Source organism: Plutella xylostella, chromosome 14 (genome assembly GCF_932276165.1).
Source record: "Plutella xylostella chromosome 14, ilPluXylo3.1, whole genome shotgun sequence".
Taxonomy (NCBI): Eukaryota; Metazoa; Arthropoda; class Insecta; order Lepidoptera; family Plutellidae; genus Plutella; species Plutella xylostella.
The window spans coordinates 1,933,458-1,954,903 of record NC_063994.1 but is presented as its reverse complement, the minus strand read 5'-3'; the positions used below and the strand labels follow the sequence as shown (position 1 = coordinate 1,954,903).

General features: G+C 43.4%; 3 protein-coding genes across 3 annotated transcripts; 2 read left to right on the top strand and 1 right to left on the bottom strand.

The window, feature by feature from the left end:
* LOC105391193 (transient-receptor-potential-like protein) lies at positions 1–21,171 on the bottom strand. The gene is made up of 24 exons (XM_048625522.1): positions 20,990–21,171; positions 18,294–18,381; positions 17,649–17,767; positions 16,802–17,039; positions 16,349–16,491; positions 15,883–16,063; positions 15,391–15,582; positions 14,777–15,011; positions 14,265–14,417; positions 13,764–14,019; positions 10,456–10,589; positions 9,993–10,116; positions 6,152–6,347; positions 5,514–5,681; positions 4,952–5,171; positions 4,374–4,566; positions 3,941–4,047; positions 3,421–3,558; positions 2,837–2,946; positions 2,353–2,461; positions 1,958–2,058; positions 1,542–1,658; positions 908–1,171; positions 1–155 (listed from the first exon to the last, which is right to left on the bottom strand). Exons 2-24 carry the CDS (start codon positions 18,318–18,320, stop codon positions 3–5), a joined length of 3,678 nt encoding a protein of 1,225 aa, XP_048481479.1. The 5' UTR covers positions 18,321–18,381; positions 20,990–21,171; the 3' UTR covers positions 1–2.
* LOC119694291 (tektin-1) lies at positions 6,620–7,944 on the top strand. Its single transcript, XM_038120303.2, has one exon. The coding sequence runs from the start codon at positions 6,635–6,637 to the stop codon at positions 7,919–7,921; it is 1,287 nt and encodes a 428-aa protein (XP_037976231.2). The 5' UTR covers positions 6,620–6,634; the 3' UTR covers positions 7,922–7,944.
* Positions 7,951–9,624, top strand: LOC105380943 (tektin-1). Its single transcript, XM_011550567.3, has one exon. The coding sequence runs from the start codon at positions 8,285–8,287 to the stop codon at positions 9,560–9,562; it is 1,278 nt and encodes a 425-aa protein (XP_011548869.3). The 5' UTR covers positions 7,951–8,284; the 3' UTR covers positions 9,563–9,624.
* Positions 21,172–21,446: the final 275 nt, after the last annotated feature.

Genomic DNA, 21,446 nt, shown 5'->3' with positions numbered 1-21,446 from the left:
ACCTAAAGCCACCCGGTCTTTGGCTGCCTCTTGATTGTCCTGACCTCCTCGATGGGCTTGGCGGCTCGCAGCGGCGTCGGCGACGGCGGGATCAGCTGTTCTGTGCTGGAGGTGGATGACAGGCGTGCCGGCCCGGGCGGCGGCGACGGCGTGCGCTGTGGGGGGAGGGGGTTATACAGGGTGTTGCAAAATTGGTATACTAAGCCGAAACCTACATGTGCAGCATGGTATATCTAAGCCCGAAACTGAAATCCGAATTTGGAAATTCGCGAAAAAAATATATTATTTTCCATAGTAAAAAGTCACGTGACCAACAAAGTTTCTATGGAAAATGAATTATTTTTTTCGCGAATTTTCAAATTCTGATTTCAGTTTCAGGCTTAGATATACTATGCTGCACATGTAGGTTTCGGCTTAGTATACCCTTTTTGCAACACCCTGTAGATATGCGTTGAGTAATGGGATATGCTGTATATGGACCGCGTGGTGATGGGTAATGTTGGCTACAGATATATGTGAACCAGGAGGTGATGGAAGATGTTTAGTGGCTTAGATGTTACTGTTGCTGATCGTTACAAATGTAGCTCTTACAAGCTTGTAATAATAGTAATCCACTGCAGGACATGAGCCTCTCCGAAAACTGTAGAGTACATAATATCTGCCCGGCTGGGGATCAAGCCGTGTTGTACCTTTGGCATAGCTGTCCATCCAATCATCGGCCGTTACAAATTGTATTGGTATTGGATAAAAAGTACACATCGAAATGAACCTTTGAGCTGTTACGGGTCCACCACACGAAATTGACACACGTAAATCGCTGGAAAACCTTATCTATTACTGACCACTTCTTAGACCAAGCGTCTCAACAAATTTTATCAGCCTAACCCACTCTTAAATCTCAACTTACCGGGCTAGCCGACGGCGACGGCGTCCTCGGGATAGGCGACACGCACTTCGTAGGCACCGGGCTGCTTGGCCTCGAGGATCCTGGCTTCATGGGCTCAGGAGTACCAGGCTTGGAGGGCACGGCAGGAGGTATAGGGCTCGGTGGTTTGACTGGGCTGGACGAGCGCGGGGGTGAGGGTGGTTTTGAAGGGGTGGGGGAGGGGGCGCGCGCGGAGTGGACGGGGGGGGTGCTGGGAGTCACTTCCATTGTTGGCGCTGGTGGTGCCTGGGGTAGAGAGAAGAGAGGAAATATAGTTTATTGCCATAAACGGAAAAATTTGGGTGTTTGTATGACATGGAGTAAAGAAAAAAATATCTTAACTACATTATTGCCATTAATTTAAAAAAGGGTTGTGATATTGATAGTGTTACTTCACTCCTAATGAGTAGGTAGGTACCCTACTTAATATAGTCACTGGTTAGGGTGCGTTCCCGCACGCAAATAGGTTGCCCGCCGTGTTAGTTAGCGGCGTATTGGTTTTGTACTCCGAGTATTCACAGTTAATTTCCCGCTCATTCTACCCAATTTGTACGCCTATATGTAGTGATGAGTGAACAGTTTGCCTACTAGGAACGCGTAAGGCTGCTTCACTAACCTTAGGTTTGACAGGCGCGGGGGGCGGCGGGATGGCCCCCTCGGCTGGTTTAATCTCGGGGGCCACGGGGCGCGCCACCGCGATGTCTTCGGGAGGCGTCTTGCTGCCAGGGTCAGGCTGCAGCAAACACATTAGGTACTTTACTCAGCGCTACAGCGCTAGCCCTTATTATTCTAAGCGGTCAGAGTCATTCACTTAGAATATTGGGGTCCATGAAAAGGCGAGTGGCGAGTGGCGAACCCTGGGCTGTCAGCGACAGACGCTAATCCTCCTTGGATAACGCTAATACGACTGGTCAATCCTTTCATAACGGTGACCAACTCTAGTCTAACTCTTGTCTTTTTATCACTGACACCACAAGATATACTAAAAGTTACATATCGTAGTCATGTATTAAAAGATCTTGGAAAATATACCTGGTCATCAGCAGGGTGGGGGGTGCCCGGTGGTTTCCTCTTGATCACTTTAGGGGGCGACGTCTCTCCCGGCACGCGCTTCCCTTTCAGCGGACTTGGCTCTGGTGAGGACATAAAATATACAAAGACATTGAACATTGGCTACGTTTGCCTAATTATAAGTTATTTTCTTGGGGTCTGCTGTCTCTTTTATTAGTTTATGTGTACCATTGCATCACTCTCATTTTCAAAGTAGGTATAACAATCCCTGCAATAATTGGGATATCCACGTAAAAATATGTACTTTACCAGAACTAGCAAGAAGTTAGGTGTGTCTTGAGAAGACTGTGTTGGGGCTTTCTTGAGGCATGTAACTAATTAATTTTTTGTGGATAATTTTATGGGACCTGTTATACCTGGCACTGGGCTCTCCTCCCCGGCTGCGCTGATAGGGCTCAGGGGTCGAGGCGAGGATGGACTCGGGCCTCGTGAAGGCGCTGGCGACTTGGGCGCAGACTGCTGGAACTAAATTGGAGAGAAGTGAGAAATAAAATTAACTATACACATATAACATATCAAATCTGTCCTACCCGAGTGGAGACCACGAACAGACACACATACCGTAGAACGCCCACTAACCGCACTACCTAAGTACAATCGACTTCAGATATGTAGCTGGTACTCGTTATTTTATGATAGCTGGTAATGGTTTCATGAGGATGGCCGAGGACAAAATGTTTTGGCGTTCTTTGGGAGAGGCCTATGTCCCGCAATAGCTGCGGGCTTATGATGATGTACATAACATACCTCAGAACCATTTTAAAACTCTCTCTTCGATCTAAATACTTAATAGTATTAAAGGTACCTAATTGTACCTACTCATAAGTAAGGTGACCTTACCTGTGCAGACATGGGCGACGAGGGTAGTTTCGGTGAAGCGGCCCTGCTGGACGGTCCTCCGGCTGTCAGCAGCGCTCCCATGCTGCTCTCAGCCGCCCCGCCGCCGGCACCTGGTTCATATTAACAGTGATATATAAGTATCTATCTAAGTAACAGCACCAAACTGGATGTTTGTGGCACAGGTACGTGGAAGTTGACTTAAGAAGGCGGAGGCCAATATCCCTACAGATACCGTAGGTTGACATAGGCTGATGTTGAGGTGTACCTAAAAAGTTCAAATAGGGTCCTACTTTATGTACAGTGTTACCAACTTCACATAAGTTTTATATCGATTATACGGATAATACTGTAAGTTGTCTATGGTATTGATGAATTAATATAGTCTGTAAGCTTGTGGTGGCTTCATCTTTCATTTAGCGGTGGTGATAATACAGAAGTTTGCAAACTTCTCTCTTACTTAAGAACTTCTAGAGAACTCTTGTAGCACCGCTATATGAGAGCCCCTGTATGATGCCACCGAATACTGATGCTATCGCATAATTCTCTAGTCAATAAACATCCATAAGACCATAACTATTCCCTACCAGGTGGTTTCCAAGGGCTCTTGGGTGTAGGCGTGCTGGGGTCGGATGGCCCTCCTTCAGTGGAGATGTCCTTGATGAGGTTCATAAGAGTGTGCCCTGGCGTGATCGGCATCTCGATGGGAGACGGGCCGCGGGATGCTTCTGTCAAGAGATGTGGGGTTAAGGATATTGGATTAGGCTGCGTTCCCAGTCGGCAAGCGGCGAAGCCATATAGTGAATAATCCGCTCTGGCGTCGTGGATGGCTCGAAGATGAGTTGGTGTTGGTGCGTTGCGCTACGTTGCCTCGTGTCGCAATCGAAAAGTAAAAGTTACAAAAATATATGGACCCAATGACCGACGACGCAACGCACCAGTGGGGCCTCGGCCTTAGCCGCAGACTGAGTTAGCGGCGTATCGTTTAGTATGCCTAGTTTTACAGTTTGCGCATCTTCATTCTTCATAGTAACGGGCGAAAAGTTTCCCTTCAGGGACTCAGCCTTAGTGTATGAAAATATGTATTTTTTTCATTTGTGTGTTTACCTGGTAGTGGTGATCGCATGACGTACTTCCTGGCCTCGTCCATGGCTCGCTGCAGGTTCTGCTGGTTCTTGAACGACTCACGGCTGCGACACCGACCGATTTGAGATCTGACGACAAACGACCACATTTTTACTGCTGCATTATTTTATTTTACGATAATTTCCATACAAAACTTATAGCAGAATTTGATGGAAGTGTGCACGAAAGCAGTCGCAGTATACGGTCCGGTGTTCCCAGCGTAGTCAGTGACTGACGATAATCTAACAAGCGAATCTTTTCACCACGGTTACAAAACCGACAGAATTCTACAGACACGCTGCAAAGAAGAGCTGGCGTGCTGTTATCGATGGATCCACATTTTTATGGCTAATCCCTCCTATACCTGTCCAGCCACAAACAATAAAATTTTAAATTATAGAACTCCGGTACATACGAGACCCCAGCCCCAATGAGCGTCTGGTCCCACTTGGCGCTGGTGGTGGTGGCCACGGCCAGCTTGGCGAGCCGCCGGAACTTGCTCAGCCCACCCTCGGGTTCCGCCTCCTCGTCCACGCCCGCCACGGGGGCCACGTGGAAGTCCTTCATCAGGCGACGCTCCCACATCTTCATTTTCTTGCCGAGGACCGCTGCGGGAGAAGGGTTTGGTAAGTCTTTGGTGAGGAATAGGTAAGTATAGAGAGTGGATGTTGGGACCAGTAGTATTGCCGATGCCAGGTTATCCCCAAGTCTCCAACATACTGGTGAAATTTTATCAATGTACAGTAAGGGGCAGATAAACCTGACTCCCCTCAGAAGCATTGTTAGTATGAGAGGGGGTCAGGTTTCTTTGCACCTGACCGTACTTAAGTGTTTCCACCATGAATCGTTACGTTGTTGCTCGCTGCTATGCATATGACTGAAACATATATTCAAATAAAGCCACGGCCAAAAGGACACCTTATACTGTCGCATGCCGTATTCATAAACCCTTTAGCCAAAACCTATGAACTTCCAAAATCCAAGATGGCCTACCTTTCTCCTTACGATCCGTGAACGAGACATCCATGCCATTCTTTTCAAACACTTCCAGCAGCTCGTATCTCAGTGCCGACACATCTCCCTTCAGCTCATTGACGTCATCTTCCGTCACTGGCTCGTCATCCAGCTTGCGATGCATGGCGGAGACGTAGCGCCAGACCAGCGCCCGCATGACTGCCGTGTAGCGGACGTCTAGCTCTTTCTCTTTGTTCTCCTGGTGGTGGGACAGAGATGGATGGTGTTGGCAAGGTTTTATGTGGTACGAGCTTGTGTAATACTTAAAGGTCGTTCGTTCGTTGGTGTTAAGAAGTGGTGGTGAAAGTAAAGAAACGGGTATGGGAATTCGGCCTTTGCAAGTCAAATCAGACAGAGCCCACCAGAATAACAACCTGGATTGAACATACAGGAGTACATACGCCGTCACCGATTATATACCAGTACCTAGTGCAAAAGTTTAAAGTTCTTGAATGATTTAATATTGCTGTATCTCAAGATTGGCCCCTGTTTGACTATCATTTCTCTTCTAGATTGTCACTAGTCCAAAAATCAAACCCACCTCATCCTTAACCTTCTTCTCCTTATCCTTCTTCCGGAGCCCCAGCATCTTCAGCAGCAGCTTGGGCGTGGGCAGGATGTTGAAGGGCGGCGGCAGAGTGGCGCTCTCCTCGAAGTACGACATCCAGAGGCGCGTGCGGGCGAACTTCCATTCCACGTCCGAGTGTTCCTGTTGTGGGGTGGAGCTGGGGTTTATTTATTGGTCAGGGAAACCGTGTAGCTGGGGACTTTAAATATAATTTACAATATTGTTGATTATTATGTATGTTGAGTAGAAGTTCCGTACTTACTGGTACCGATTGTCAAGTGTTTAAAGTTAACCAGGGAAATTAACATATATTTTGTTTAAAAAAATATATCATCTCTTAACCTGAGCTCTGAACCTTACCCATACTACCCATAGACCATACGGACTTGGATATATACCTAAGTACCTACCAAAATCAGCACTAACGAAGTACTTAAATAGGTAGGGGGCGAAGTTCCTGTACGTGGCTCTCTCGAGTGGAACCTTTGTACATATCCCCTTGATTTCAGCTCAGCCAGCCTAGCTCCCGAGTAAACTGGAGTACTACTACTTAAATACAAAAAGGGTCGCTTTTTAAAGACATTAAAAAAGATGGCGGTACCACTACTCACATCGATCATAGCATAAGAGTTGGACATCATGGCGATGAGCAGATTCAGCAGCACGATGACGTTGATCACAGAGTACGAGCCGAACATGAGCAGGCCCCAGAACCGCGTGTAGCTCTTGATGCCGGCCAGCTCGAAGTTCTCCAGGCCCACCATGCCGAATGATGCCCAGAACAATGACTGCGATGCTTCGAATACGCTGTTGGGGTAAGCTAGTGTTAGAAGGATGAAGTTTAGAAGGTTGGTTGGGGTAGGGGGGTAGACTACGAGGTGGTAAAAAAGGCTTAGCAAATTGGTACAACTTTACAGGACAATCACAATGTCAGAAGTGGGAAAAAGGTGCGATTGTTCTGAGCTTCGATAGTAAATTGATAACTTTTTGCCATACCTTCAAAATATACTTCAACTTTAACTGTCACTTTCACATTATTTACCAACATTTATCATAATTTTACTACCAATATTTTAATTTATATACCCACTGCCATGGCTTCCGAGCAATATGCCGTTCACAACAGCATCGGCGCTCCCATTGACCAGACCCGCCTCGCGGAGCAAGCCCTGGTCTGCGCGCCGCCGCGGACCGCCAAGTTCACACTCCAGGAGTGGAAGCTCAGCAACGACCAGCGGCTCAGGAATGCCGAGGACCAGCAGCACCTAGCCGACAGAATACTCGGAGAGTGCGAGAAAGTGCGAGACGAGACCAAAGAACGATCTGAGCTGCTGAAAGAAACTACAGACAGGCGCATCGAGGAACGAATTGGAGATATAGAGTTCAATAAACAGGAGTTGCTGGTGCAACGGAAGCAAATATGTCTGGAATTGGAGGCGTTAGGTATGTACAAAACTCGCGTTTTCGACTGTCTTGCGTCGTTGCAAACAAACTCGCTCAATATCGTAAGGAAGTGTCTCATGCTACGGGATGGAAGAATCGGCATAGATCTGGTAGTGGACCCGGTGGAACAAGCTCTTCAGACGGAGATCACCACAGTATTAGGAGGACAGAGTCTGCTGCGTCGGGCTCTAGAGCAGCTTCAAGAACAGATGCGAAGACTTCGAGCTACACGATACATGCTTGATAGAGACCTTCAGTACAAACAGTCTGCTATAGATCTGGATAAAGGCTCTTTAGCTTTGAAGCCAACTGATTTGTGCTTGTCAATATATGAAGGGTATGCAGATCTGGATCCGGCTAATATATCCGCCGCCGAATACGATGCTTATTCTGCAAAGAACATCCAGTTAGCAGCACGAGAGGTGACTAGCGCTCGCCCAATCAGAGTGTACATAGACACATTGTTGAAACAAGTTATAGACGATCTCTGGAAAGCTTACGACAGATGCAACCGAGAGTTCAATGAGAGGATAACAGCAACTAAGATCGCGAAAGCGAGACTGGAGGACTTGCATCGAGAGACGACGGAGAAGATAATGCAGATGCAGACTAATATTTTGGAGTTGAAGAAGGCATTGGCTCATAAAGAAGGTCATATTGGCCTGGCTCACACTCGGCTGGGCCGGCGGGCGCAGAGGGTTGAAGGTGAGTTAGTCAAGGATCCCCCAGGTCAAACCCTATTCTACGAGTGTGAGATGCTCCGAAGAAGCACCCAGGAGTTGCAGCAGATGCTTCATGAGGCTAATGCATCTCTGCGCTATTTGTGTCAAACTCAAATACAGCTGGAGGAAGACATCAATGTCAAGATGAACACTCTCAAGATTGACGAGGTCGACTGTATGACGCTAAGGGCCACCATGGACTACCATAGTTATTAATGTTTTTCTGCATGATGGTATTATTTAAAGTTTTTCGTTATTTTTTTTCACCCATTTGTTAATTTAGATTTTTAGAAAATTTCTATTGAATTAAAAAATAGTCATTATGTTAAGTACTTACCTCTAATTTATGCATTTAATTTTATGTTTACTAAGGAAAGACCTACCTACATTATCAACCCTACCAAGTTTTACCCTTGACATTATGAAAATAGGGGTGGCGACGCAAGGAAATGGGGTCACCATAGCAACAACTTTGTGGTTTTATCAATCGTATTCCGTATTTCCCTCAACGTGCACATCGTTCCGACTTTAGATTGTTACTGTACTTTGATTTTTTTATTTAGTTTTAAATTGAAAATCATGAGTAAGGAAGTAGTAGATCCTCAGAAGCAGCCGATAGCTCGGTTGCGTTTACCCACACAGACTTTAATATGTGTGCCTCCAAATGCTCCGAAGTTCACCCTTGAAGAGTGGCAGCTCAGCAACTTGCAACGAATGAAGAACACAGTGAACCAGCAGCACCTCGCTGACCTCATCATCAAAGAGAGCGGACGTCTCCGAGAAGAAACAAAAGAAAGAACAGACACCCTCAAGGCCACCTCTGACCGACGGATTGAGGAACGTATTAACGATGTCGAGTTCAACAGAAGTGAACTGCAAAAACAAAGGAAGGCTATATGTATCGAGCTGGAAGCTCTCAGTGTCTACAAACAACGTTTACAGGATTGCCTTACGTCTTTGGAGGAAAATGCTCTGAACGTGTGCCGCAAATGCCTTATGATTCGAGACGGAAGAATTGGTATCGATTTAGTCGTCGATCCAGTTGAAGAGGCTTTGCAAGAAGAAGTGACGACTATTCTTGGTGCTCAGAGTTTACTGCAGCGCGCTTTAGATCAACTTCTTGAACAAATGAGACGCCTGCGAGCCACCAGATTCCTTCTAGACCAAGATCTTGAGTTGAAACAGCGGGCTATTGAACTGGATAAAGCATCTCTATGGTTGAAACCAACTGATTCTAGCCTCTTGAATTACGATAGCTACTCCGATTTTGATCCTTCAAATATTTCAACTGAAGAATACACCACCTTTTCATCTAAAAACATTCAGCAAGCCGCGAAAGAAGTGCATTTATCTCGACCAATTCGAGTGTACATAGACACAATGCTCAAACAGGTGATTGACGATCTTCAAGCTGCATACAACAAGTGTAACTACGAGTTTGCAGAGCGGATTACTGCAACAAAAGTGACTAAGTTGAAACTTGAAGATATGCACAGGGAAACTAGCGAGAAGATTATGGCAATGCAGGACAATATCCAGCTGTTGAAGAAAGCTGTGGATGATAAGGAAGGGAATGCGGCTTTAGCGCTAACGAGACTTGGTATACGAGCACAGAGGGTCGGCAGTGAGCTGGTCAGAGACGCTCCAGGAGAATCCCTGTATCATGAGAGCGTCATGTTACGTCATAGTTCGCAGCAACTAAGGCAGATGTTGCAAGAAGCGTCGGCCTCTCTGAGATACTTGCTGCAATCGAGACTTCAGCTTGAAGAGGATATCAATGTCAAAATGAACTCTTTGAAAATAGATGAAGTGGATTGTATGACATTGAGGGCTACGCTAGACTATAACAGTTATTGATTGTGTGTGTTTTCCCGTGTTTAAGTATCTAACAATATACTTAAGGCCAACGTTAATTTAGATACCTAATCGGAAATAGATGTTAAATAAATAATTGCAATTATTAACATTGCATTTTTTTATCCTAAGTGAAAATAACGTTTTTAGAGTATCAACATGATGATATTTTACGTCATAAAGATGCGAACGAAGCACAATTTTTACAGACATCACAAAATGGCAAAGTTACACAATTTAAGGCTGGAATAAAATAACATGCTATCGTTATAGTCATAAGCTAAAGACTACACTTCCTCGTTAAGAGAAACTAACTCTTCGAATCCTATGAACGTCACAGGAGCAGGCCTTGGCATAGGTCCTAGCTTTAGTATCTAGCAGCATCAAGTCTACGGGGTCCAGGGTTTCAGGGGTCCAGGGGTCCAGGACTCACTTCCCGAAGCTCCGCCACTTCATACAGGAGTCACCAGCATTGTCCCAGTCGGGAAGACCTCCAGGCAACACGTAGCACTTGCGCTTCTCCAGGTCAGCGAAGTACCAGAGAAGCTGGTTTAGACCTGTGTCGAGTGTAAGGGTTGATAGTTTGCGCTAAAATTAAAGTTTTCGCATTCTTTCTTGTATATGTATTCTTCAATGCTGCACCCCATAAACATGTATGATAAATAAAATGGCAGAAGGTTTAAAGTGTCATTAGTGTTTAGGTTAGACGTTAGGTAGGAAGACACTTTTCCATAAAATCTTCCAATGGTATGGTGCATAATTTTGTAGAGACTTTGGTTTCATACACTAAAGTTATTAAAACCTACCATGACCTCAGACAAATATCCGGTAATGGTTTGATTGTAGGCCAAGGACAGACTGTAGATTTTTAGATGAAATAATTGACGAGGACTCACCGCAAGCAAAAGCGAACAAGACTAAGCTGTAGATGAAGAAGAACTTGACGATGTCGATGACCATCCGGCCGAGCGAGATCTGCAGCGGCCCCAGGTGAGGGTTGATGGAGAACAGGTGCACCAGCTTGAGGGCACTGGAACAAATAACCTTGCTATAGAGAATTATAATTTGATGAAGTAGGAGAAACAATAGAACTTGTTTAAACTATTGGTGTACTGTCAGAATAAGATGGTATTCAGCAGCTCACAAGCGGCCAAATTATAAAACTTTTAGAGTATCTAAAGCTGTTGACGAATTTACTAACATTATCGTTAAAAGCTACGAAGAATCATGTCCTTTAGTGACCGTGAGTGCGTCACCTCGCAAGTGGTGGTGCAATTCACTGGAGAAAATGAGAACAAATGTAAGAAAACTTTTCAATCGCGCCAAAAATACGAAAAAAGATTGGAAAGCGTTTCAATTAGCAAGAAATAAATTCAAAAAAGAGACTAGAGCAAAAACTAGGGAATCCTGGAGGAATTTTTGCGGGTCAATTCAAAGTGAAACTAAAGCTGCGAGGGTAAAAAAATGCATGTCAAATGACTCTCAAAATCAGCTAGATTCATTAAAAAAACCAGATGGTACCTACACAAAAAACGAAACCGAAAGGAACAGCCTCCTGTTGCTCATGCACTTCCCTGGCTGTGAAATGCTAGCAGAAGAGTCGTGTGATCAAGATCAGCTGTCACCAATAATTAATTCTTCTAGTTACGCTGAATCTATTGCGGCCGCCGTAATAAATGAAGAAAAAGTAAGATGGGCTATCACCTCTTTCCTTCCCTTCAAATCGCCGGGAGCAGACGGTATAGTGCCGGCTCTCCTACAGTGGGAGGTAGATATTATCTCACCACGGATAGTAGGTATCTTCAGAGCCTGTATAGCCCTCGGGTATATACCTAAGGGATGGAGGGAGGTGAAAGTAGTATTTTTGCCTAAAGCGGGTAAAGATGACTACACCTCTCCGAAAGCCTATAGACCCATTAGTCTGTCATCATTTCTTCTAAAAACTTTAGAACGACTGTGTGACAGATATATACGTGACGGTGCACTTTCCGTGAAACCTGTCCATCCTAACCAACATGCATACTAACCGGGTAAGTCAACAGAGTCGGCCTTACACGCAGTGGTAAGCAAAATTGAAAATTCAATATTGTTACAACAATCCTGCCTTGCAGTTTTTATCGATATTGAAGGAGCTTTTGATAAAACTATGTTCAATAGCATAAGTAATAATCTTAAAAATCATGATGTAGACCCGGTCATCAGTGCCTGGATAACAAATATGCTTAAATCAAGAACAGTATCTTTTACTTCAACAAATACAATAAGATGCAAAGTAGCAAAGGGATGTCCGCAGGGTGGAGTGTTATCTCCATTGCTGTGGGTTTTAGTTGTGAATGATCTACTTTGCGATCTAAATAATAAAGGTTTTACAACAATAGCCTACGCCGATGACGTTACAATTCTCATTGGCGGTCTGTTTGTAAATACCTTATGTGAAAGGATGCAACTTGCACTGAACATCATAGAGGAATGGTGTCACAAACATGAATTGTCAGCGAACCCAACCAAAACGGAAATGGTTCTATTTACCAAAAAGACTAAGATAGGTAATTTAAAGCTACCTAAACTTTTTAATACAACCTTAAAGTTAACAAATGAGGTAAAGTATCTCGGCATATGGCTAGACCACCGCCTAAGCTGGTCTAAACATGTGGAGAAAACCCTAAGTAAAGCAACAATATCCCTATACCAAACTAGGAAACTTGTTGGATCCAAATGGGGACTCAAGCCAAAGCTGTGTAAATGGTTGTACACAGCGGTGGTCAGACCTATAATAACATATGGAGCAGTGGTTTGGTGGCAAAGATCGAACCTCATTACTGTGAAAAACAAACTACGACAGTTTCAAAGGCTTGCATGCGTTTCAATCACCGGATGTATGAAGTCAACCCCAACAGCCGCCCTAGAAATAATTCTAGGACTTCCACCACTCGATATTATCATCAAGCAGGAAGCTAAAGCGGCGGCGATAAGGCTAAGTAACATGGGACTATGGTCAACGAATACTACTGCACAGGGACACAGTCGCATACTTGACATTGCCAAGTTGTCGGCTCCCGGGTCCACTGAATGCAGCGACACTACTATAAAGACGTTTATCTTCAACAGAAGCTACACTATCCAGCGAGATCAGTGTGGCACATCAGACGAAAACAATTACGACATCAATATCTACATTGACGGAGCCAAGAACAAGAAGGGCAGCGGTGGAGGTGTCTTCTGCCCGGAACTTAATTTACAATACTCTGTCAGCTTCGGGAACAAAGCTACTGTTTTTCAGGCAGAAGCTGCCAGCCTACTTGACGGAGCTACACAAATAAAAGACACAAAAAATAGCAATATCTGCTTCTACACAGACAGTATGGCTATTTTAGGTGCCTTAGGCAGAACTGTAACAAAATCTAAATTAATTTTAGAATGTCACAGAACACTGGAAAACCTAAGCATTTCAAATAATGTAACAGTACAGTGGATTAAAAGTCATAACGACAACATAGGAAATTGCGAGGCTGACCGACTAGCAAGAATGGGATCAAATACCCTACCAATAGGGCCAGAACCATTTATTAGTCTGTCATCAAAGGCAATAAGGCAATGTCTCACCGATAAAACACTATCTGAACACAATCAGGAGTGGAAAAATCGTGTAGATTGCAGACAAACTAAAGCGTTTATTGTATCACACAACCACAAACTTACACGCTACTTACTCAACCTGTCCCGTAGTAATATATCATTAATGGTAGGACTAATAACAGGACATTGTTGCGTGAATAAACACTTATATACCATAGGTAACTCAACTAGTCCCTTATGTAGGACATGTAAGGAAGTAGATGAGACGGTTGAACATATTCTGTTAGCTTGTCCACCTACTACAGAAACAAGATTATCTATTCTTGGACCAACAGAGCGCCTACCTCAGCTATTACAACACCCAGGCCTGCTACTCCAGTTTACCCGGGAGCTAGGCTGGCTGAGCTGAAACCAAGGGGATATGTACAAAGGTTCCACTCGAGAGAGCCACGTACAGGAACTTCACCCCCTATGAGAATAGAATAGAATAGAATAGAGTATCTAAAATGTCCATGTAATTTCGTAAGTTTCGTTACAGTCACTGGATTTTACATGCACAATTATTCATCTTCAAGAAGATCAATTTATACTATTATTTACTAATTCTATGCTCTTCTGAAATACCTACCTAAATATATTAGCCGCCGCAAATAAACCCTCGGCAATCAGTTGCGGATCGAAGGCGTCCCACTGCTCTCTCGGAATGAACTTGGTCTGCGGGTCTCGTTGGATCTCCGTGGTCTGCTGGATGTAGGCCGCGAACCTCAGAAGAAGGACGGCCACGTACAGAGAGTTCCTAGTGAAGTCGATGAAGTTCCACATGTTACGCAGGTAGGATTGGATGCCTTCTATGTAGATTTCTTGTGTCTCTTCCCAGATGAATCCTGGAAAGATGAATGTAAAGTGAGCCCTATTGGCATTAATGATCAGACTGGACCACTTAATAGAAGGCCGCATCTCAATGGATGAGCAGACGTGTATATGTGAAAATTCTTAGAAGGTAAACAAAATTAGCAATTCGTTAGGTACCTAGCTCTCACAAAAAATGCAAGGTTAAAACTGTCGTAAATGATACTGCTACAGATGATGATGACGATGACAATGACGATAACTATGAGGATGTACATACCCAACACATAAACCACGACGACCACTTCAAGGTACGTGGGCCCGGCGCCGCGCTGCTTCTTCAGCTCTTCTTCCAGCTCCTTCCTCATCCACTCGGGACCAAACAGCTGGATCGCCTGCACCTCCGCTCTTTGTGATACCAGGATCAGAATCACTGTGAAAAAGTGACGCCTTTTTATCAATGAAGAAAAAAAATCTTTAAAAGTCACGTGGGTACCAAGCTTATGTCTAGTTTGGAGTCTGATGACCGTGTATGATTGTTAAAGTTCTTTTGAGGAAGGGATTATGTTATGCAATTCAAATTTCCCATCCGTTTTGGAGCCATAAAAAGGCTCAAAGAAAGTCACCGCCATATAACAGCCATCCAACACATGCGTTGCGGCATCTTTATCTTCGTACGACGACAAAGTATCGTCACTTTATCGTACTATGATATTGGTGTGATCATAGGGTGTGACGAATTATTATACGAGGGGCAGAATTTAAAACAAAACACAACACCAAAATACTTACAAAGAAAGAACAAGTAGCTAGACGCATGGATCAAGAACTTCATAAACGGCTTCCTCATCAGCTTCCCGGTGCCGCAGTTGGGAGCTATCATGTAGAGAGAGCAGTAGAACGGGAACAGAAGGGCCACTCGGCAGATGATCATGATCTTTTCCATGGAGGTCTTGCGTCGGAAGCCAGGCACTCCTTCGTACCAGATGGATGCTAGCAGTTGCTGGATGTTCGGGTGGGCTACGAACTGTATAGAGAAAATAAGTGATGTTATTATAAAATATATCCCCATAAGGATGGTATGGCATTACTGTGTCCAAAAAAAGCTGCACCTATGATCTTCCCCGATATATTTGAAATCACAAGTGCCAGAAAGGGAAAGGTCAATAAAGGCTTCGATAAGGATGATAGTTAAATAATAATAATAATATAATAATAATAATATATCTTTATTTCAGGTGTAAAAAGCCCATATCATGTCCTAATTACATTTAAAGCATACTTACATACATATTTATAGAATACTCCATTGTTTATCACAAGGCAGTTAGCATATAGCGCCAAGGGTCACGCCAATTTACCACGTCATAATGAAAGAAAGCAATAACAAGCATACTTTTTTTTACCTTCTTCTGCTTAAAATTGATAGCCTGTTCCAACTTGGCCAGCGCCATATGTTCGCCCTCTTCAAAGGGAGGTGAGTCAGGGTCGTGGTTCAGGATGATGGCCAGCTCCTGAGAGCTCCGTGATTGGTCGAGCAGGTCCACGGCAAATTGTTGGGCTTGACGACGCAGCTCCAGGTATTCTTGTTTACTTTCCTGTGTTTTATGAAGACTGTTAGCGAATAAAAGTTTTTTAAAGTTTGATCATGGTGTTTTTGAGATTTCTAGTAAATTATGCTGGTATTGTGATGCCCCTTTTGATCCTAGAGTAGAGACCGTGAATCACAAAGTTAGCGTGAGAGGCCATCCAACCCTTTCGACCGACGATCTAAGACAGCATGTAGTATTTGGATGTGGAATACCGAAAACCAGAGTGCTCCATAGAGGGGCATATCTCAAGAAGTGTGTGATGATGATGATGATTGTAAATGCAAAAGTTCATCAGTAACATCCTACCTGTTCAGCAAAAGCCAAGTTCCTGAGCTCCCAGGACAACTGGAAGGCGGTGATGATGGGGTCCACCGAGGACAGAGCTATGAGCGAGGGCGACGCCAGCGCGCGGTACTCATTCAGCCGGGTCAGAGAGTGACGCAGCGAGTCTTGGGTGGACTCGCGGATGCACTCGTCACAACCACATCTAGAGAAAGATTTTTATCGATTATACTCTGGTGACGACAACAAACTGTACAAAGCTATCACCCTATCTTGAAATCAATCATTGGAACCTGCATGCATTGAAAACGTCCCAAATATATTATATGACTCAGAAAAGTTCTGAGAAGGGATTATCTTGTTCAATGCTACAGGGCTGTCAGAATCTGCAATAAGGACTGTTATTTAGGTGTAGCCCATAATTTTATTGAACTCAAAAACTACCTTTGACTTTATAAGACAGCAATATACCACTAAAATCAACACTCACTTAACATCATGAGGGTTGGGCAGCGTGGCTCCTCTGTCCAGCAGTATCTTGATGATCTCGTAGTTGTTCCGGTGAGCCGCCAGCATCAGCGGGGTGATGTCCAGCGTGAACTGCGCTGTGTTCGGGTCTACCAGTTGCCAGCTCTGGAGGGAAGAAATTATTATGAAGCCCTCAATAATAATGCAGATGTCGACATCGACTTCGCTAGGTGAAAGGTGTTGCAAATCGAAATGAACTGAACAGAAAACCACATCACTGGTATAGCATGGGTTCCTCAAGGAAAGAGGTCTTTTAGGATGCCTCCAAGGTTTCACGTGCATCTTAATGATGAGCCTGATGCTGCTCGTATTGATGGCAACTAAAATAAATAACACAATTTTGCTGGTACTGACACAGACAACTAGTATAATAACTATCAGACAATAGTAAATATTACAAAAAATTGAAACTCACATAAGGCTCCCCAGGCTTATGAATGATCTCCTCGTGCTCCAACAGCAGCTCGACCGCCTCCACGAACTCGGAGTTGATGGCCTGCAGCAGCGCGTCCTTGGTCTGCACCTCCATGATGATGAGGAGCTCCACCATCTCCATGTTCTCTCCCTCGATGGCGAGGGTCAGCGCGCCGCGGCCGAGCGAGTCCACGCAGTTGATGTCGATGTGCTTCTTACGGTGCGCTTTTTGGAGGATTCTGGGGAGTGGAGTTGGATAGTTTATTTAGGTCATTCATCTGAGAGTTAAGGTTATCATAGGTCGGTGATCGGTTACTTAAATTCCTGAAATTTGCCGTTTAGTCTATAGTCATAGAATCGGTCATCCTAAAAAAACGTTTCAGTAGAGTCGTATACGATTTATTGCAATTTAAATTTGAATGAGAAAAGTAACGGCATATAGGTCCAGTTTTGAAAACCAATTAACTAATTATAATTCTGAAGCTTATCGAAGTCCCTCATGTAACAAAAAAATGATCACTATAGCTCGTGGCTATAGCCATATACCTTAGAGTTTCAGAGTGCTACTGCGCTAGCCACAACGCTATATTGCATAACAGCCATATAACAGGTCTCGTTCGTTCTTATGACGACCTAAATATTACCTAACTGTTATTTCTTCAGTACACTTGACCCTATTTGATCATAAAATATCCTTCCATCCAAAGGTTGTCTTACTAAAATCGCTTTCAGCGATAAGACCGCCATTTTTGTACCTATGTGTTAGTATATAAGTTTTGTAATTTCTTAATATTCTATTTAAAGTAAAAGTCTCCAGGAGCCACCAGATCCCGTCACCAGCAGCTCACCTGCGCACATTGGCCATGTCCCCTCTCTCCACGGCCAGAAGGTACTTCTTCTCGTCCAGGGTCAGCGCCTTGGGCAGCGTCGGCAGTTCCATGGGCTTGCGGACGAACTCCGTCACACCCTGGGTAAAAGAACGGGTGAGGAAGGGAAAGTTGTTTTCGGACATTAAGTTTTGGTAGCCATATTATATGAACGGCCACTGCAGTCTAAGTTAATTCGCATAGTTCAGCCAGTTTTTTATACATGTGTGCGTCCACCGCAAACTAACTACCTATCGCTGTTATTGCAAAATGTTCCATGTCATCGAACAGCGACGCTATGTACCTACTATGTACGAAAAACTGGCTCAACTATGCGAACTAACTTAGTTCAGCCGGCAGTGGACGTTCGGCTTTACCTCTCTATATACTTTTGTGAAGGTAAACTCAATATTTCGGGCTGCAATCCTACCAACACAGTTTTGACCCAATGTAAGCATTACAAAACTTAATTAAATTATGAAATAAATAAAAAAGATCAGAGAAGATACTTTTTTATGGCATGGCATAGAAATAACTGTGCAAGTAAGTAAAACTTAAGATGGGCTATGTCCTGTTTTATTCTATTATACATAGGTAATGCTGCTGAAAGAATTATTATGAACTTACGCTTTCCACATCTCCTTTCGAAGGCATGTTGGCTGGCGGGCCCCGGCCCAGGCTTCAGGAGGTAGCGTCCGCCCCCGCAGGCAGACTTCTGAAACATTCCAACGACACACTAACATCCGGCTGACTGTACCGAACTGCATAGAGTACCCATTTGGGTGACCTTTGTTCAATGCGTGGATATATATATAAATAAGACCCCAGCAAATGTTAATGTTAAATGGTAGGTTATCTTATGCTGCCTTCATGCCTACTTCTGGAAAACATTCTATTGTTAAAAGTTCTAGATTAAAAACTTAGGTAAGTAAGAAATAAGTATTAGTAGTATACCTACGTATTAGTGCTCTGATAGTAAAAAGTTCTGAAGCAATGGAATCTCAATAAGTATAGCTTACCTATTCATGATTATGGAAATCTCATCAATAAAAAATGTAGATAATATTTTTGATTGCTCGAGTGAGATATAAAACACAAGCGCGAATTGTTTGAACTTTTAACAAAGCCGAGAAAATCGAGGAAATGTGTGACACAAAGTTGTCGTTGCTAACTTTTAACTTTCTCTCGACTTTGAAAAGTTGGAATCAAAGTGACTAAAGGGTTTTCAACTCATTTAATGACCAGGAGGGGTACCGTGAAGACAAAACGAAGTACTTAACATTTACGAAGTAATTAACTAACTAGTGTCCAATATATTTTATATCCGAAAATTCGTTGTCATACCTAGTTTACGATAGGAGGCCAGTTCATTTACTTGAGACATAAGTGTGAGTTGGGCCGCTAAAGGTGCGTAGGTACCTAAGCCATTTCCACTTAGGTATTTGTTTGGATCGAAAGTGAGAAAATCCCGGATGTACCTACCATGCGTATACCCCTTACGACATCATTTCTTATGTTATGTTACATCATACACCTACACAAGTACCTAGCTATTTACTTATTATTATATACCTACTACGTCATACAATTGAATTACCCACATCCCTGTGTAAGGTTACGCGCGCGTAACTGGGCGACGCGCGTAATCTACATGTCAAACCGGATTAGTGTCGCTTCACGGGCTTCCTGATCTAGGGTTTAGAGAACAGGCTAAGTCTGGTTCAGGGCTGGTTGTCGGGTGCCCTGGATAACGCGGGTGGATTCTGCGTAGCGGAGCGATTCCGAGGTAGAGATGCTTGAGGCAGAAAGTGCCGAAGTGCTTATTTACAGTCACGAGACTTAGGAGCAATGAAAAAGTTCCAGTGACATATGGAACGGCATCGGCAATGGCATGGCGGTTAGATCTTTTTCAGTGCTCGTGAGTTCGTGACTCGTGAGTGTATGTTCATGGAAGTTACGAGTATGTTATGTTAATGTCAAAGTAGCACGTAGAAATCTACGACCATGGGCTTTAGGGCCACTTCACTTTTACTTAACGCTAAACGTATTTAAAATTGTATTCAAATCAAATTTAAATTAATTTTGTACTCATTGACAGAGGTTTAACAGGCGACTAAATACGTTTTGTGTTTGGTGAAATTCCACCTTAGTCTAGGAAAGTTACTATAAAGATAGAGCTCAACGATCTGCGGGCAAAAAAAAATACTTTCAACGCTTGAGGCTAAAAAGTCTTAACCATTAGCCAACTTTTCAGTGTCAGGCGCTCCACCGATAAATAAATTAAAATAAAATATCTTCTTAAAATTTAATATTGTTGGTCCTCGGGCTAAAAGCAAACTAAAAGAATATTTTCAAAAGTACTAAGTTACCTAGTCAAAACCTGACTAAGTTAGTACTTATCTTAATTTGACTAATGAGGTTCCATAAAAAAACGTCTTGAATACTTGAATATTCTCGGTCGCCAACCAGTTGAATAATAAGTAATAACGACCTCGCGGTAGTGAGATACCTTTCACTGGCTAAGATGTGAATTCACAATAACTACTAGGCAATGCAGTCGGTAACTTTTTATAAAATTCATCATCATCATCAGCTGTACATCATCCACTGCTGAACAAAGGCTTCTCCCATAGAGCGCCACAACACCCTTTCCTCTCCTTTCCTCATTCAAACATTATAATACTGGACCAGAGTGTCATCCTACCTAGGGTGGTTCGGAGAATAAAAAAAAGAGAGAAACATTAGGTATTTGTAATTCTTAAATAACAACCCCAAGATACCTATCTGCTTTAAGATCCGCTGCTGAATGTGGCGAAAGGCAGAACGCTACCAATTCGGACACGTACCGATTTGTAGTTAGGTATTACCATAAGTACTTACAGGAAAAGTTTAAAAGTAGAGTCCTACAATGCAACGCTAGGGAAATTATGTTTAAACGACTACTTCGAAAAAAGGAGGAGGTTCTCAATTCCTCTGTAACTATTGTACTTAGGTATATATTTTTTTGTTTAGGCACTTTTTTTGATTACTAAGTCTGATTTTTCGGTCTATGTAAAACATTTGACAATCGGTATTAATTGTAACTAGGTACCTACTTATTTTAAGCAGAATATCAAAGACCCATGACAACTTTGCTATAAAAAACCTTTTATTGTAAGTAAACATTTTGTTGTTGAAATTTAAAGTTTGCGTTTAGCAACTTTGAGAAGTTGCTAAACCCAAACTTTAAATTTCTTGGCTGAGGCCAAAAGTTTCTAGAATTTTTTTTTGATAAAAAATAAAAACTGTATCGTGGACAAAAGTATTGTAAACAATGTACTCACGTCGCACCACGCACCGAGGCTGGCTGGACGCCACTCCTGCGTACGCACTGCCCCCCCGCCCTTATATACCACCCCCTACAGGGGATGAACTCAGAGACAATCCAATTACATCCCCCACTAGGGGGGGCTTCGGCGCCCACATCCGAGATCATACGTTCAACGCATGTTGTGAGCTCTTTGCAACTAGACTTCTAGTAATCATCCTAAATAATATTATTAATGCGAAAGTAACTGGGTCTGTCTGTCTGTCTATCTGTTACTCTTTCACGCCAAAACTACTGAACGGATTTGATTGAAATTTTGTTATACATATGGTCTAGACCCTGAGAAAGAACATAGGCTACATTTATCCCAGAATTCCCACGGAAAAACTTTTTAAGGCGAAGCGAAGCTCGCTGGAACAGCTAGTAGCATATATTTTTTTGCAATTTTCTAGCAATGTTTTGGTAGTTTGAAT

Bases quoted from the DNA above. Each gene is read 5' to 3' on its own strand.
- LOC119694291 (XM_038120303.2), top strand. From the start codon at position 6,635: ATGGCTTCCGAGCAATATGCCGTTCACAACAGCATCGGCGCTCCCATT.
- LOC105380943 (XM_011550567.3), top strand. From the start codon at position 8,285: ATGAGTAAGGAAGTAGTAGATCCTCAGAAGCAGCCGATAGCTCGGTTG.
- LOC105391193 (XM_048625522.1), bottom strand. From the start codon at position 18,320: ATGCCTTCGAAAGGAGATGTGGAAAGC. The intron at 14,418-14,776 runs GTAAGTATTTTG...ACTTTTTCACAG, and splicing joins TAGCTACTTGTTCTTTCTTT to TGATTCTGATCCTGGTATCA. The intron at 2,947-3,420 runs GTAGGGAATAGT...AATATGAACCAG, and splicing joins GAGCCCTTGGAAACCACCTG to GTGCCGGCGGCGGGGCGGCT.